The 16,824-nt window shown below is 46.5% G+C and overlaps 1 protein-coding gene across 1 annotated transcript; it reads left to right on the forward strand.

The window, feature by feature from the left end:
• The first annotated feature begins 277 nt into the window (after positions 1 to 277).
• Positions 278 to 16,576, forward strand: LOC149445517 (uncharacterized). The gene is made up of 4 exons (XM_089653791.1): positions 278 to 284; positions 1,843 to 1,979; positions 2,067 to 2,208; positions 16,403 to 16,576. Exons 1-4 carry the CDS (start codon positions 278 to 280, stop codon positions 16,453 to 16,455), a joined length of 339 nt encoding a protein of 112 aa, XP_089509917.1. The 3' UTR covers positions 16,456 to 16,576.
• The last annotated feature ends 248 nt before the right edge of the window (positions 16,577 to 16,824 follow it).

Genomic DNA, 16,824 nt, shown 5'->3' on the forward strand with positions numbered 1-16,824 from the left:
AGGCCGGGGTCACACTACCAGACGCTTCTCGGGGCTGCAGTTCTTCTGAGCTCCACAAGGTGGGGATCTCACTTCTACCCAGACAGGAAGTGTCTATGGAAGACAGACAGGAAGTGATGTCAGGTACAGACAGGAAGTGATGTCAGGTACAGACAGGAAGTGATGTCAGGTACAGACAGGAAGTCTCTATGGAAGACAGACAGAAGTGATGTCAGGTACAGACAGGAAGTGATGTCAGGTACAGACAGGAAGTGATGTCAGATACAGGCAGGAAGTGATGTCAGGTACACTCAGGACGTTTTCGTAGAGAGGTGAATCAGGAGGAAGCAGAGAGTCCACATTCCTGGATCTGGCAGCAGAGGAGGTAATACGTAGATGAACCCCTTCAGGGGGAGGAGTTGATGATAATATATTTGCTCCCAAAGCTGGCCTACATGGTTCAGTTTTATCGTTCAGCCAGCGGGATGACCATAAAAACTGAAGTGATTCCCCCATCCACACATTGGAGGTGGATGGGGGAATCCTCCCCGCTGCACTCTTGTATTCTGACAATGGGGGGACTCCTCCGCTCTCAGAATACACAGATCAGCACTGAAGCTATTGGCTGCAGCCGCTGGGGGAGTGGCTTTTATCCGGCAGTGGCCACACATGGATGGAAATGTGAGCGATCCCTGCTGAACCAGCTGAATTTCCATGGATCTATGGTCACCTTCAGTGACTTCCTCCCCTCCCCCTCATCTCCTTCATGATGGAAGTCATGCTGAGATCATCTCCCATTGGCTTTTCTCCACACCTGCAGTGACCCTGGGGGGAGGAAACTTGGCACCAGCACGCCGCCAAATCCATCCCCACCACCCAATGTCCCTCCATCCAGAGTCAGAGAATTCTATGACATCACACTGACCTCACAGATCCTCCTCCCAATGTCCCTCCATCCGGAGTCAGAGAATCCTATGACATCACAATGACCTCACAGCTCCTCCCCCCAATGTCCCTCCATCCAGTCAGAGAATCCTATGACATCACACTGACCTCACAGCTCCTCCTCCCAATGTCCCTCCATCCAGAGTCAGAGAATCCTATGACATCACACTGACCTCACAGCTCCTCCTCCCAATGTCCCTCCATCTGGCTTTTTCCCTGATGCCCTTAGGATGTGGGGTCCCTTGGTATCCTCACATGTAAAGTGGGACTGTTGGTCCTGCGTTGTATGTAATGACATCAGAATGCTGCAACAAGCCTATACCCTGCGTAGTGTGGGGGTCCTGTGGGGGGGAATTATACCTCAGCCTGAAGTGGGGCTTTAATAAAATGGAGACCTGAATGGAGAGGTGAGGAGGATTCTGGGAATATCATTTGATGTGACTCTTTGTGTTCAGATGTAGAGTTTTCCTCCTGTGAAGTCTGGAGATCATATGACATCACATTGCCTCCACCTCCCTCCCTGATAGAAGAGAGAAAGAAGAAGAAGATTCTAGAAGTCACCAGAGAGATCACTGAGCTGCTGACAGGAGAGGTGAGCGGTGCCGGGAATTCTGGGACATTCTCCAGTAACAGACAAGGGATGTGTCTGGATGGTGACTGTATCATTGTGTGTGTCAGGTTCCTATAAGGTGTCAGGGTGTCACTGTCTATTTCTCCATGGAGGAGTGGGAGTATTTAGAAGGACACAAGGACCTCTACAAGGACGTCATGATGGACAATCAGCCGCCCCTCACATCACCGGGTAAGAGGAGACTTTATTGTAAAGGAGAGAGCAGTACGGAGGATCCACCTAGATCCCCCATCATCTGATAAACACATAGAAACAATGGATTCAGTCAGTGTGTGTGTTTCCTACAGATGGATCCAGTCATGGGAACCCACCAGAGAGATGTCCCCGTCCTCTGTATTCCCGGGATTCCACACAGGAAGGTCACACCATCCCTCACTGTTACAAGGATGGTAGGACTGACCATTTAGAACATGAACTTCTTGAGGTGAGGGTTTGATTTTTTTAAGTATGATGTTACAATATTAAAGCTTATATTTTACAGCTGAACTTTTCTATTATATGCTTGATTTAGGGTGAAGATCTGATAGATATAAAAGTTGAGGTGAAAGCAGAAGAAGAAGAGGCGTATGTGAGGGATGATCAGCAGTCTATGGAGGAGGATGGAATAACGGGGACATTTATAGAGGAGGACACTCCTACAGAGATCAGCACAGGTGGGTCATGAACACTAAATCCATTCCTCCACCCATACTGCTCACTGATTGGTCCAGAGTAGGGCGGGGACTGGGTGATATCAGCCTGTAATCCCCTGGTCACTTTCCTGAGCTGTGTTCCCCGTCCTGTATTCCTGGATTTCTCTCGGATAATCTTCCTTCTCTGTGCTGCAGACACAATTTATGTATCAGTTCTGGTTGTTTCCTCACTCTCTGACTAAGGTCCATGAATAAAGAAATGACCTGGTAGGAGATCAGAGGAGCCATTTCCTAGTTCCCTTGAGGGTGGAATTGTAAGCTCCTCAGAGACCAAGCTGCCTGATGTGGGTGGAGTCCTGGTTTGGGGGAACCAATCAGCTCCTGTCTAGTAATCCTCTTTGTCTTTGTATTTTAGTCCATGGCCGGGAGATGAGGAAAACCTCCGAGGATTGTCTCACTTTGTCTCCAGACTGGAAAGTAGAAGATGAGGACATCACACAGTATAGTCCAGGAGAAAACCCGGCTCCCTCCAATGTCCATCCGGCACCACCCAGTGTAGATGGACCATCGGATTCCTCCTATCCTGAGGAACCTCAGACAGTGCGGGACCGGGCCGGCCTTCCAACAGGGAAGAGCTTCTCCTGTACTGAGTGCGGGAAGGGTTTCCATTTCAAATCCAAACTTAACGTGCATAAAAGATCTCACACAGGGGAGAAGCCGTATTCTTGCCCTGAATGCGGAAAATGTTTTTCACAAAGGTCCAATCTTTACAGACATCAGAGATCGCATACGGGGCAAAAGCCGTATTCCTGTCTTGAGTGTGGAGAATGTTTTTCAGACAATTCCAGTCTTTACACACATCAGAAATTGCACAAGGGGGAGAGGAAATATTCTTGTCCTGAGTGCGGGAAATGTTTTTTACGTAAGTCCAATCTTTACAAACATCAGAGATCTCACACGGGGGAGAAGCCACATTCCTGTCCTGAGTGCGGGAAATGTTTTTCAGACAAGTTCAGTCTTTGCAAACATCAAAGGTCTCACACGGGGGAGAAGCCATATTCCTGTCCCCAGTGCGGGAAATGTTTTTCACAGAAGTCTACTCTTTACACACATCAGAGATCTCACACGGGGGAGAAGCCTTATTCCTGTGCTGAGTGCGGGAAATGTTTTTCAGTAAAGTCTAATCTTTATACACATCAGAGATCTCACACAGGGGAGCAGCCATATTCCTGTCCTGAGTGCGAGAAATGTTTTTCAGACAAGTTCAGTCTTTACAAACATCAAAGGTGTCACACGGGAGAGAAGCCGTATTCCTGTCCTGAGTGCGGGAAATGTTTTTCAGATAAGTCCAATCTTTACAGACATCAGAGATCTCACACGGGTGAGAATCCACTTTCCTGTCCTGAGTGAGGGAAATGTTCCTCTCTGAAGTCCTGTCTTCCTGTACATCAGGGGTCCCACACAACCCTGGAGGTGTATTAGTGCCTTGAGTGTGGGAAATGTCTTCTAGATGAATGTTGCTGGACATCCCAGCTCTCATGTGGGGAAGAAGCACACCCTGATATACACCTCAGATATACTCCATGGCTGATCTTCATCATGGAAGGAACAGTTCATAAGGAGATCAGAGGCCCCCAAAGACATGGATGAAGTGTGGGACCGGGTTGACCATTGATGTCAGAAGAAGAATAAAAATGGAGTCCTGCCCTGTCATTGGCTGAGTACATTTTGTGGTGTTAACTTTTGTAACTATTTACAGGCCTTTTAATTTTTACTTGTTGAATGAATATGACACACCTTTGCCTAGGCATGATGAATATTGGCTGTATTTTATTTCATATAGTGATTTCCTATAGTCATTAGCTCCATCTAGTGGCAATAATGAGGCACTGCTGTACTATTTCCAATTCATGAACACTAGATGGCACTACACTCTTGCATTGTTAGGTGCCTCCCCAGGTCACAGGAACACTACATAGTGGAAGTGGTGCTCTGAAAGGCCCGGCAGACTTTTGGCATCTACTGTGGTAGTCGAAGTTCTTTGTCCTCCACCTTGTCTGGACGTTGGGCTGCAAGCGTATACATGCAGTGTAGGCGAGGATGACAGAAGTGAGGTGGTGCTTGTGCCTGTTTACATGTCAGGCGGCACATCCATACATGCAGACTATTCATGGAGAGTCTCCAAATGCTGTAAGCAGCTGGCAGTGTTCTCCCCCACAGGCCCACACACCCCAGATGTACATGGTTGCAGCCTGGATGACTCCTACAGGTAGACACAATGACTGGTCACAAGGTTCTTGGGGGCAGCACCAGCACATACCTTCATGATTGGGAGTGGCTATGGGCACTGGCAGGCTGGGTGAGTGATCAACTGGGGTAACCAGGGCACAGTGCCTTCTCAGCGGACCAGGATCGCTGGATTGTCGGTCCTACTATATGGGTCAGCAGGGCCTATGTCTACTAGAGGGCAGAAAAGTCAGGTCAAGGTCTCCTTTTTGGGGCTCTGACTCTGATCACCTATCAGATATTTCTGCAACCTCTAGGGATATCTTGCCTCCGATTCCTGTGTGATTATGGAAGAATCTATATTTGCTTGGTTAAGGGATAGCATAGCATTTGGGATTGGTGCCGGTTGGACCTTTTAGGTCACAAACACGTGTGTTCCCTTTCACCTCTCTCCTTGTTATAGAAGGGACCTGATGGAGGAAGCAAGAGCCAGATGACATTTTATACTGGAAGTGGGTCAGGGAAAGACTTCTCCTCCATGGACTCTGCAATGCCCCAGGGAGAGCGAGTTCACTCAGAGAGGGTGTATGCTTCCAGTAGAGCCGGCAATCTCTGATCTCAACCAAAAGTTAATCTATTCAGAAGTTATCGGGAAGAGGGGCCACTCTGGTGCTGTCAGGGGGTAGGGAAAGCTCACATTTCCAACAATCTGCTGCTCCTTCTACTTCAACAAAATGTTTCCATTGCTGCTCTCAAGTTTCATGCTTTCCTCCGTATTCCCCATTTCCATTAGGAGTCCTGAGAATTCACTCCAGCTAAACAAGAGACTTCAGTTGAAGAGGCACCTCCACTCCTCTCACCTGAGCATGGTGGGGCCTGACTATGAGTTGGAATTCTGAGCCTTTCTGCTCCTCACCTTTCCCTTCATTCTGCATAACAGATTTGCTCCTTCACAAACTCGTGATCTTCATTTGTTTCAGGGAGTGATTTCACAGAGGACAAGAGGTTCCTACTTTAGGCTCAAACCTTCTATGGTTTCAATACCAAACGGTGATGGTCATCTCATTATTATTATTATACAGTATTTATAAAGCGCCAATAGTTGGCTCAGCGCTGTACATTACAAAGGGGGACAGAACATGTGACAGAACAATACCAATACAATGCAAAACATGAGGGGATCGAGGGCCCTGCTCTTTCCAGCTTACAATCTAGGAGGGAGGGGATGGTGGCACAGGAGGAGATAGCTGTGGGGGATGGAGTGGTAGGAAGAGTGGAGGAGGTCGGCAAGTTAGCAGGGGGTGGGGTAGGCTTCCCTGAAGAGATGGGTTTTCAGGGTGCGCCTAAAGGAGAGGAGATTCAGATTCTCATTCTGGATCTGAAGTCATTGTGACAGCTCTCTTCATGAGTGGAAGTTCTAGATGGAATTTGTGTATCTAGTGATACGCTCTCTCCAGCTGGGAGTCTTCCGGGCATCGGTGGACATAAAGGGGGCCAACTTCCTGTTTCTTTCCTTTTCCAGAGATCCCTGACATTTATGATGGAGGAATGTTATCTCCTGTTTGTGTCCTTACTGTTTGACCTGTCCATAATTCCTGATTCCCAGAGGTTCACTAGGGTCTTGGCTCTGATTCTGGGTCTTTTAATGGACTCTGTGTATTCCTATTGTAGGGTAAATGGATGACTTCTCTACTCTTTTCTTGGAACATACTGGGAGGGGATTTACTTTATACTGGCGCACACATAATCTGGTGCAGCTGTCCATAGTGACCAATCAGCTTCTAATTTTAGCTTGTTCAATAAAGCTTTGACAGTAAAACCTAGAAGCTGATTGGTTACTATGCACAGCTGCACCAGTTTTAGTAAATCCTCCTCAATGAGTCTCTCCTGATGCCCACTCAGAGATTGGTTGGGTTCTCCATTTTGGGTGCGCTACTCCAGGCTCACTTTGTTACTCCTGATTGGAATTTTGGGACCTGTCCCTGAAGTCTGCCCAGGTGAGAGTGGTTCTTCCTCCCGGGTAGGCTCAGGTGACTTTGTTCAGGTCACTGGTAAGGTTTCCTTCATTGGATTTTACCTGAGTTTCTTGGGAAGTAGGTTACCTTTTCCCCAATGCTATTCCAGACCTTTACTATGAAATGTCCTGATGGCGTGGAATGGGAGGCCACAATCATTAGATTCTGGACTGTTGGTTGTCTTTGAGATTGCTTTCTCCCTTTTTATTACCACAAGACTTAGTTGTTGTAGGTGGGGTTGCTGCTTCCAATGCTCTGATAGTGGGGGTGCTTAGTCTTGTTTTCCTGCATTGGTTGACATGACTGAAGGTCCCTGTGAGGGCCCAATTAGATAACACCATGGCTGGGCATATGTAATTCATTAGAGAGGCCCCAGATGTCCGGTTCTTTGTGTTCCTGCTCTAGTAGCCATGCACCCTCCAGAAATAGAAGTTTTCAGGGTGGACTTTCCTCAGCTGCCAGCATTTGTCTCTGGAGGAGTCAGTTCTTCGTTAAGAGGTGATTGGCAACCCGTTGATTACGATTTACCTGTTGACCAGAGGTAGGTGATGGGTAGATTGCATCCCTTCATTGCTGGCCTTCTGGACCTGCACAGGAGTAGGGGTTGCATTTACTGGAACCAATCCCTTCTCCTCACGCTGCAGATGAAAGCCAGCTTCTCCCTCAAGCTGGCAGTCAGCTGCTACCTGAGGAAAGGGGATTGGTTCCAGTAAATGCAGCCCCCAATGTTCCTCCTGTCCCCTTCCTTCCTCTGCCTGGCCACTCTGTGTGCTCTCCATCAGTGCTGTTGACTTCTCATCCTCTCATTCCCCATCGGCTGCTGTGGATGATCTTCCAGATGGTGATTGGGAGCGCTGATCACTCGCTGTGTTCATTCATAACTGAGACATAGTAAACTGTATTTGCTATGCTTCAGTTTGTGAATGAACAGAATCATTCCACAACAGAGTTGTTAAAATAAAACCACAAAAATAAAATGGTAAAAACTAATAAAAAAAAATAAAGTTGTAAAAAATATAATTTAAAATTAAAAACTACTGACACCATCCGCTGCCTACTGACACCATCCTCTGCTCTACTGCCATCATCCTCTGCCATACTGCCACCATCCACTGCTCTACTGCCATCATCCTCTGCCATACTGCCACCATCCTCTGCTCTACTGCCACCATCCACTGCTCTACTGCCATCAACCTCTGGCATACTGCCACCATCCACTGCTCTGACTGACACCATTCACTGCCCTACTGACACGTTCACTGCTCTACTGCCATCATCCTGTGCCATACTGCCACCATTCACTGCTCTGACTGACACCATTCACTGCTCTACTGACACGTTCACTGCTCTACTGCCATCATCCTCTGCCATACTGCCACCATTCACTGCTCTGACTGACACCATTCACTGCTCTACTAACACATTCACTGCTCTACTGACACGTTCACTGCTCTACTGACAGACACTGCACTTTTAAGGTAGGCAAAGTTTATATTTTTACAATGACTTTTTAATTATATTTTTCTACGTTTTCCTTTCTATTTAGTTAGGCCTTGCTAGTTAAATTCCTAAAAAAGAGCAGTGAACCGTGATATCTACCTGAACTACATAAGAGTCACGCACTACAAGGGGACTTCCTGTCTGTTGTTCCGGTGTCCAATCACCTGTAGGTGGTGCAGGATAGTAGGGATGTAATAAGATGCTGTGTGTCCCGTCATGTACCCCAACAAATGGCTTTTACAGGTCAACCAAAAATCCTATTTGTCTAAGAAGCCCCGAGAAACCTTTGGAGGACCCCTGGCTGAGGAAGGCTGGACTAGGCAGTCAGATATCCCCCCCTTGGTGGGAGTGGAGGTGACCCCTTTACATAGTAGCCAACATTCCATATAAATTTCTAGGGACACCTTCTTTTTCTCTGTGTCCAGCAAACTATCATGGGTGGAGAATGCACTTTAATTAGGGGCGGGGCATTCGTTTGAAAAGCTTGTGACTCTAGAAGAAGCATATTGATGATCTATTGTACAATCAGATGTGATAACTACACACAGGAAGATTGACCACAATACAGACAGACACCGAGGTCTCGTTCATCACTGGCAGCATTTATGGATTTGGTTATCTGGACAGCTTTTAGGGCTTATTTACATGTTCAGCAGACCTTACCACCCCTCTGAAGAGTGATCCGTGGTGGATCGATTTTCATAGAGCTGTTGACAGGCAGCCAGGAGGCAATATATAGCCACGTGTATTCACACAGCCTGGAGCACTGCACAAAGAGGGGTGAGAAGAGGGACAGAGGATGAAGAGGGGTGAGGAGGGAGGAATAGGGGGTGAGGAGGGAGAAGAGGGGGTGAGGAGGAGGGATTAGGGGGTGAGGAGGGACAGAGGATGAAAAGAGGGGAGGTGGGAGAAGAGGAACAGAGGATGAAGAGATGTGAGGAGGGAGAAGAGGGACAGAGGATGAAGAGGGGGTGAGGAGGGAGAAGAGGGGGTGAGGAGGAGGGATAGGGGGTGAGGAGGGAGAAAAGGGGGTGAGGAGGGAGAAGAGGGGTGAGGAGAGAGAAGAGGGTGCAAGGAGGGAGAATATGGAGCGAGGAGGGAGAAGAGGGGGCAAGGAGGGAGAAGAGGGACAGAGGATGAAGAGGGGTGAGGAGAGAGAGGAGGGAGAAGAGGAGGTGAGGAGGAGGAAAAGGAGGTGAGGAGGGAGAAGAGGGGGTGAGGATGAGGGATAGGGGGTGAGGAGGGAGAAGAGGGGGTGAGGAGGGAGAAGAGGGACAGAGGATGAAGAGGGGTGAGGAGAGAGAGGAGGGAGAAGAGGAGGTGAGGAGGAGGAAAAGGAGGTGAGAGAGAAGAGAGGGTGAGGAGGAGGTGACTGGAGCAGCAAGGAGGGGGTAAGGAGGGTGTAGAAGGGGGAAGTGAATAAGGGACAAAAAGCTGGAAAGGAGAAGAGGGGGATGGGAAGGTGATAGGTGGATGGGGAGATGAGGAGGGGATGAAGGAGGGAAACGATGGTGAAGTGGGGGACTGGGAGCTGAAAAGGGTGATGGGGTGGGGAGGTGATAACGAGGAAGAGTGAGTGAGATCAAAATGGGGCTGAAGAGGGGGAAGGGAGAAGGACAGAGGATAAAGGTTGGGACAGTTCAGTGATGAGGGGAAGGAAGGATGAATGGGGTGAGGAGGGGGACACGGGTTGTAAGTGGGGGTGTGATGGATTTGGTAAAATGTCTATTTCGTTTCCTATTGAATATATATATATATACGCTATTTCTATAAGTTTTATAAATATTTACTTTTATACTTTAATACATATGTTGTGTGAATATTTTCTGCCTGCTGGGCTTTGTGGTACTTTAAGAAATCCTTGCTTAAGAAATGTCTGCTCACACACACAGACCCCCTCCCACCATGTGATTTGGGAAACAAAGGAATGTTTTTCTTCTCTATAAGATAAGATGGAAGAAGATCACACCTATACCATGACGGAGATTGTTTTCGTGTGGAAATGACCAATCAAAGACTAATATTTTGCTTATGCTGTTGTCACATGACTCTCGCATCATTCTGCATATATAAGTTCACTTTCTCATTATAATAAACTAGAAGTGTTCATAGACTGAACTTGTGTGTCAGCATGAGTCCCTTCCAATGTGCGCACATTTCAAAGCTAGCATCATAAATTAGGACAGGAACAGATAAGCAGTGGACGATTTCAGTCCGTGACTAAAACAATTGGTGCCAAGAAACCCGGGAACTGAGTAATGAACCTGCAGCCAGCTGACATGAAAAGGGCATTAGCTGTCAGTCAAACTGGACAGGCCGGAGATTGATCGCCTCTGGAGCATGGTAAGATATATTTTGCTATCTTACCATTGCTTATCCTGTCTTTGTTGTTGATTCATACCTGTGCCTAGTACGGCTGCTAAAGGTCACTAAAAGCAGGTAACCTTGCTTGCCCAGAGTTTATTTAAATATACCTGCATGTGCTTATCTGTTACCTGGGTCTCTGTTGTGTGTTTTTATGTATCAGTCTTGAGATGGAAGAGGAGTGGACCTACTGAGGGTTTTGACACATAATTTCTCTTAGGTGTGTGGTAACCTTGTGTGTTGACCACAAGAGAGGAGGTGTCGGGTTACGCGTCACTGTAGTGTGACAGCGGGGTGCCGTAACTGTTTGTGTGGGTTACGAAGATTTACTCAGTGATCTGTACTCATAGCCCACCAAGATAGACTGATATCTTATGTCCTAAATGTGTGTCTGTGAGTTAATGTTTGCCGTTCATAACAGAAGGTTGGGGTTTGTTAAGGGTTAAGGAAAGTCTGGACAGCAGCCTGTGAAGTGTCTTAGATTTTTGTTAGGAAGGACCAGAGACAGGAGGAGATGGGTCAGACGCTGATAAGACCCCTAGAAAGGAATGTTAGCACGTGACCTGGTTGCACAGAGGGAGGGGGAGCAGTATGTTAAGGGATTAGTTAAGTTAGTGAAAGTATGTGGAATCACAGATAAGGGGGGTCGTTTACAGCCAAAAGAATGGCGAAGAAAAAAAAAAAAAGGAGAAGAAAGATGTCTTAGTTGACAAAGAATTTTGCTGAAGGCAGCAAGAAGCTTGGTATAATGTAGCCAAAGTTATCCACAAAGAGTAGTGGACAGAACAGGTATTGCTACAGAGAAAAAAAAAAAAAAAACTGTTTATGTGTACCATTAATGTGTTAAATATTGAAAAGGATTACTGGCATGTCATATTGTGAAGAGGTGTGAAGGAAGTGAAGCAGTTAAAAAGTTATCTAAAGTAGCGAAAGTTTGTAAGCTTAAGGTCAGGACTGGCATAAATCATTGTAGGAACAGAGAGGAATGTTATGTGATAAAGGTTTGCTGAACGTGACAGAAGCTTGGTAAAAAAACTGTAAAAGCGTTGCATAAAGGATAGTTAGAAGAAATTCAAGAAAAAGGCGATTGTATAATGTATGTGTATCACAAAATTGTAATTGGAAGTGTGCTAAAACCACCGCCCTATGTTGGAATGTGGGGTGGAGGAGGGGAGGGACAGCCCTGCCCTTCATCTAACGCCCACTTTATGCCCACCACCCCAGCCCTGCCCTTCATCTAACGCCTACTTTATGCCCACCACCCCAGCCCTGCCCAGTACACTTCCTGATGGCAGCCATCTTGCTGCTCCTGCTTTGTCCCTTCCTGCCCAGCCCAGTACACTTCCTGATGGCAGCCATCCTGCTGCTCCTGCTTTGTCCCTTCCTGCCCAGCCCAGTACACTTCCTGGAGGCGGCCATATTGGTACACCAAATTAGACAAATGGAAGGCCAACGCCTCGAGTGAGCCGCCTCTACCCAGTGTGTCCGGTCTTACAAGTCAATGGTACATTCTACGTAGCACCGGATGTGCTGAGCAGAATCCAAAGTTGTTTATGGTCCACAGGACCCGAAGATATTGGACATTTAAAAGGTACCCCCAATTATGGTGGAACTGAAGCCTGGAGCTCCCCTACCCAGGAAACCACAGTACCCACTGAAACCAGCGCAATCCAAGGCCATTTCGAAGCAGGTCAAGTCCCTTGTGGTAAACTGTGCACTCATACCTTGTACCTCTCCATGTAATACACTTTTGTTCCCGATAAGAAAAGAAGACACCCAAAGGAGAACCAGAGAAGTACAGGATGGTACAGGACCTCCGAGCAGTGAATGAAGCCACTGTCTTAGAGACACCTATCGTTCCAAATCCCCACACTTTACTCACAGGGGTATCTCCAACAGCAAAGTATTTCACCGTGTATCTTCCCTGCAGATATTTCTTCGTTTTTTTATCCATGAGGGGCGGCAATACACCTGGGCAGTTATGCCACAAGGGGGCGCAAAATTTCCTGAGCCAGTTTGCCAAAGCCATGACCACCATACTGGGCACGTGGCAAAAGGAACATTCGGCAGTGGTCCTTCTTTAATATGTGGATGACTTTTCCTCTGTGCTGATGACCTGCCCACGGCTGAAGAAGCCTCAGAGAGTTTACTATGTTACTTGGCACACCAAGGCTGTAAGGCCTCTAAACCGAAGTTGCAATGGTGCTCTACAACAGTCGTGTTCCTGGGCCACTGCCTCTCACATGGAACAAGGCATCTTACGGAGGAAAGAGTTAAGGCCATCCAGAACTTGCCACTCCCTTTAGGCCAGAAGCCACTCCATGCCTTTCTTGACCTCATATCCTACTGTAGGTCATGGATTCCTGATGTTTCTTGGTTTATGCAACCACTCTACGATGCTCTCAAGTCTGAGCCCTTCCATCTGTCCGAAGAGGCCGCCTCCAACTTTTTGGCTCTAAAACGCTTACTTTCTTCAGCCCCAGCCCTATGTCTACCAGACTACGAGAAACCTTTCAAACTGTTCGTGTCTGAACGCCAAGGCCATGGCACAGGAGTATTGGCCCAGACCCACGGAAACTGCCTACGACCTGTAGGCTACTACTCATGCCGTTTGGACCCAGTGGCTAGAGGAGCACCCTCGTGTCTGCGTGCAGTTTTCGCTGCTCCAGCTCTGCTGGATAAGACCTCTGATATCGTACTGGGACATGAACTTGTTCTTCTGGCACCGTATGCCATTGCTACCATTTTAAACCAAGTCCAACCTAAACATTTGTCCACAACGAGGCATCTTAGACTACAGTGTTCCCTCCAATTTCCTGATAATGTCACTCTCCTACGTTGCCAAACCCTGAATCCGGCCACTCTCCTCCCAATTGCTGAGGGGGGTAATGAAGGTAATGCAGAAAGTGGAGAGGATGATGGAGCCGCTGAGCCTCATAATTTTCTTGAAGTGATGAAAATGGAAATCTTCCATCTCCCCACAGTGAGTGAAACACCACTGCAGGACCCAGACTTCACCTTTTTTGTTGATGGTTCCAGATATGCAGACGATGGAGGCAAATATTATACAGGATTTGTGGTCACTACTGCAGACACAGTCCTACAGGCAAGAGCCCTATCGCCAGCAATATCTGCACAGGGAGCTGAATTTCAAGCACTTACAACAGCATGCCAGATGGTGGAAGGAAAAAGGGCCAATATCTACACAGACTCCAGATATGCCTTTGGGGTGGCCCATGACTTTGGACCCACATGGAAGGCAAGAGGATTTATGACTGCGGCAGGTACGTCCAAAAGACATGGAGCAGCCATTGGACAACTGCTGGAAGCACTCCTTCTACCCATTCAAGTGGCTATTCTGAAGGTAAAAGCTCATGGGAAATTAAACTCTTCAGAAGCCAAAGGCAATAATCTGGCGGCAAAACGAGCGGCCATGGGATCACCAGAAATGGAAGGAGAGGTGACCGGAGAGTGGGAACCAATATTCACCTTACAGACCATACCTGTGGACAGAAGCTACCTCAAGGAATTCCAAGAAGCAGCAAGTTCAGAAGAAAAAGAAAGCTGGAGATGGAGAGGAGCTATTCTCAAAGACGGTCTGTTTGAGTGCAACAAGAGGCTTTGTTTACCCAAGAATATGTTTCCAGCTGTAGTCCAGTGGGCACACGGAGCAGCCCATCTGTCAAAGAGCCTCATGAACTCTTTTATCAACAAGTACGATATAGCGCCTGGAATCACCACATTGACGAACAATTTTTGCAGAACATGTGCCATCTGTCCAAAAATGCAATCCGGGACGCACAGAGAAGACACTACAGAAACACTTGGCCAAACCCCTATACCCTTTTCATAGGATACAAATTGACCATATCCAGATGCCAAAGAGTGGGCGGTTGAGTACACCCTAGTGGTGTTGGACATGTTTTCCAGTTGGCCAGAGGCCTTTGCTGTAACTAACATGACTGCTAAAACAACTGCGAAGAAACTCCTCACTGAGGTTGTATGCAGATATGGGCTTCCAAAGGTGATAGAGAGTGACCAGGGCCCCGCCTGCACAGCTTCAGTAAGCAATGAAATATGGGCGGCATTAGGAGTCACTCTGGCGTTCCATACCCCCTATCACCCCCAAAGTAGTGAAAAAATAGAAAGAATGCTAAAAAATGGCCCAAGAGACTGGCATGAGTTGGCCAGACAGTCTGTTTATTGCCCTATTTAGTGTCAGATACACACCAAGAGAGAACACTCCCTATCCCCTTATGAGATTTTGTTTAGCTCAGCCCCCAGACTTGGTTGTTATTTTCCAGAACAGTTGCAATTACAATGTGATGTGTTAACTGATTATGTGACTGTATTACCACGTGAATTAACCCGTATCTATGTCCAAGTGTTTTCTCCATTCCAGATTCTGAGTCAGATACAGGAACTCACAGCCTATTACCCGGAGATTGGGTATTAGTAAAGACATTTATGAGGAAACATTCCCTTGAGCCAAGATATGATGGTCCCTTCCAAGTTCTGCTGACCACAGCCCCTTCTGACAAGGTGGCCGGGAAGAACACTTGGATACACGCCTCCCACTGCAAGAAAGTCCCAAACCCCTGAGGAAAAGGCGTCATCTACACCATGACAACTATGTTGTATATCCTTTTTCTAATAAGTCTGACAGAGGCTCAACAGGTGGATATCACCGAAATAGGTGACACCACTATATTTTGGTACAACTCATCCAACACTCATGTAGCTATTTACACCTTTGATTTCTGTAGTATAGATCCCATGTGGTGCTATGACCATAATCTATATGATCTTGACATAATGAGCATGTTCCGATAGTAGTGAGTAAATATACATATGTGTCATGGATGATTACTGGGGACCAAAAGATTAGAACCAGATTGGAAGGGATTTGGACTGGTGAGTATGCCCTTGCAAAGGCCATTATGCCTCTCCACATCCTAGCAGAGAATACCCCTGACCCAACGCCTGGCCGTAGGAGGAAACGAAAAGCTCCTTCTGGTAGTTTTGACCCACATGTGTATAGATGCTTTGGAGTCCCAAGGGGGGTGCCTAATAAATTTAAAGCCAGAGACCAAGTAAAGCAGGTTTTGAATCCCTGATTCCCATGATAACTGTTAATAAAAATGTAGATTAGATAAATTACATATACTACAACCAACAGAGGTTTGTGAATTACACCAGAGATGCCCTTCAAGGAATTGTTGACCAGTTAGCCCCTACATCCTACATGACATTCCAGAATAGAATGGCTCTGGACATGATTTTAGCAGAAAAAGGAGGTGTCTGTAAAATGATAGAAGGAACCGGAACATGTTGTACATATATTCCTGACAATACTGGCCCGAATGGTAAGGTTACTCTGGCTATAAAGAAATTTGAAGATCTGTCAGTTGAGTTGAAAAAAGAATTCAGGGATCACAGACTTGTGGGATCAATATTTCAGTTGGATGAGTGGGTGGCAAAAGATACTTGCCCAAATAGGGGTAACTGTACTAATAATTCTGATTCTCCTGGTCCTGGTTGTATGCTGTGTTATACCATGTGTGAGGAAATTGATGAGCAAAGCTGTAGACAACAGAACACCTACCTTCCTGAACCAGGAGCAAGAGGATCCCCACATGATAGATGAAGAAAAAAAAACCTTATACCCCATTACGGTCCCTCCCTGCCAATAGTAATCTCACAATTTTGTAGGGATAGCATCTGATTTCCTTATGTACAAAGTCTGTGGCGGGGGAGGTGATGAAATAGTCATCACCTGTCTAACGTGCAGCATAAAAGAGTTCCAAGGTACATAAGGACAGATGAGCTAGGCTTTATAGGGACAGAGGAAAATAGTCATTTTAAGGGGGGACTGTGATGGATTTGGTAAAATGCCTATTTCGTTTCCTATTGAATATATATATATACGCTATTTCTATAAGTTTTATAAATATTTACTTTTATACTTTAATACATATGTTGTGTGAATATTTTCTGCCTGGCTTTGTGGTACTTTAAGAAATCCTTGCTTAAGAAATATTTGCTCACAGGAACAGACCCCCTCCCATCGTGTGATTTGGAAGACAAAAGAATGTTTTTCTCTTTTTAAGATAAGACTGAAGAAGATCACACCTATACCATGACGGAGATTGTTTTCGTGTAAAGTGACCAATCAAAGACTAATATAATGCTTATGCTGTTATCACGTGATGTTCGCATCATTTTTCATATATAAGCTCACGGTTTCATTTCAATAAATTAGAGAGAAGTTTTCACAGACCAAACGTGTCAGTGTGAGTTTCTTTATGTGCGCACATTCCAAAAGCTGGCCAGCGTCATAAATTTTGGACAGGAACAGATAAGCACTGGATGATTAAGTCCATGACTAAAACATTACCACGTGATCAGCCGTGTCCAATGACACGCTGATCACCTGGAAATGCAAATGCCGGTTCTCGGCTGCACTTTCCTCACGCTGTCAGATCGTGAGGAAAGTACTGCCGAAAACCAGCAGTTGTCAGAGCGGGAATCG

The sequence above is a fragment of the Staurois parvus genome, unplaced genomic scaffold (genome assembly GCF_062004578.1).
Source record: "Staurois parvus isolate SC_StPar_1 unplaced genomic scaffold, SC_StPar_1.0 ptg000720l, whole genome shotgun sequence".
Classification (NCBI taxonomy): domain Eukaryota; kingdom Metazoa; phylum Chordata; class Amphibia; order Anura; family Ranidae; genus Staurois; species Staurois parvus.

Bases quoted from the DNA above. Each gene is read 5' to 3' on its own strand.
- LOC149445517 (XM_089653791.1), top strand. The intron at 1,980-2,066 runs GTGAGGGTTTGA...TGCTTGATTTAG, and splicing joins TAGAACATGAACTTCTTGAG to GGTGAAGATCTGATAGATAT. The intron at 2,209-16,402 runs GTGGGTCATGAA...TCTCTTTTTAAG, and splicing joins TCCTACAGAGATCAGCACAG to ATAAGACTGAAGAAGATCAC.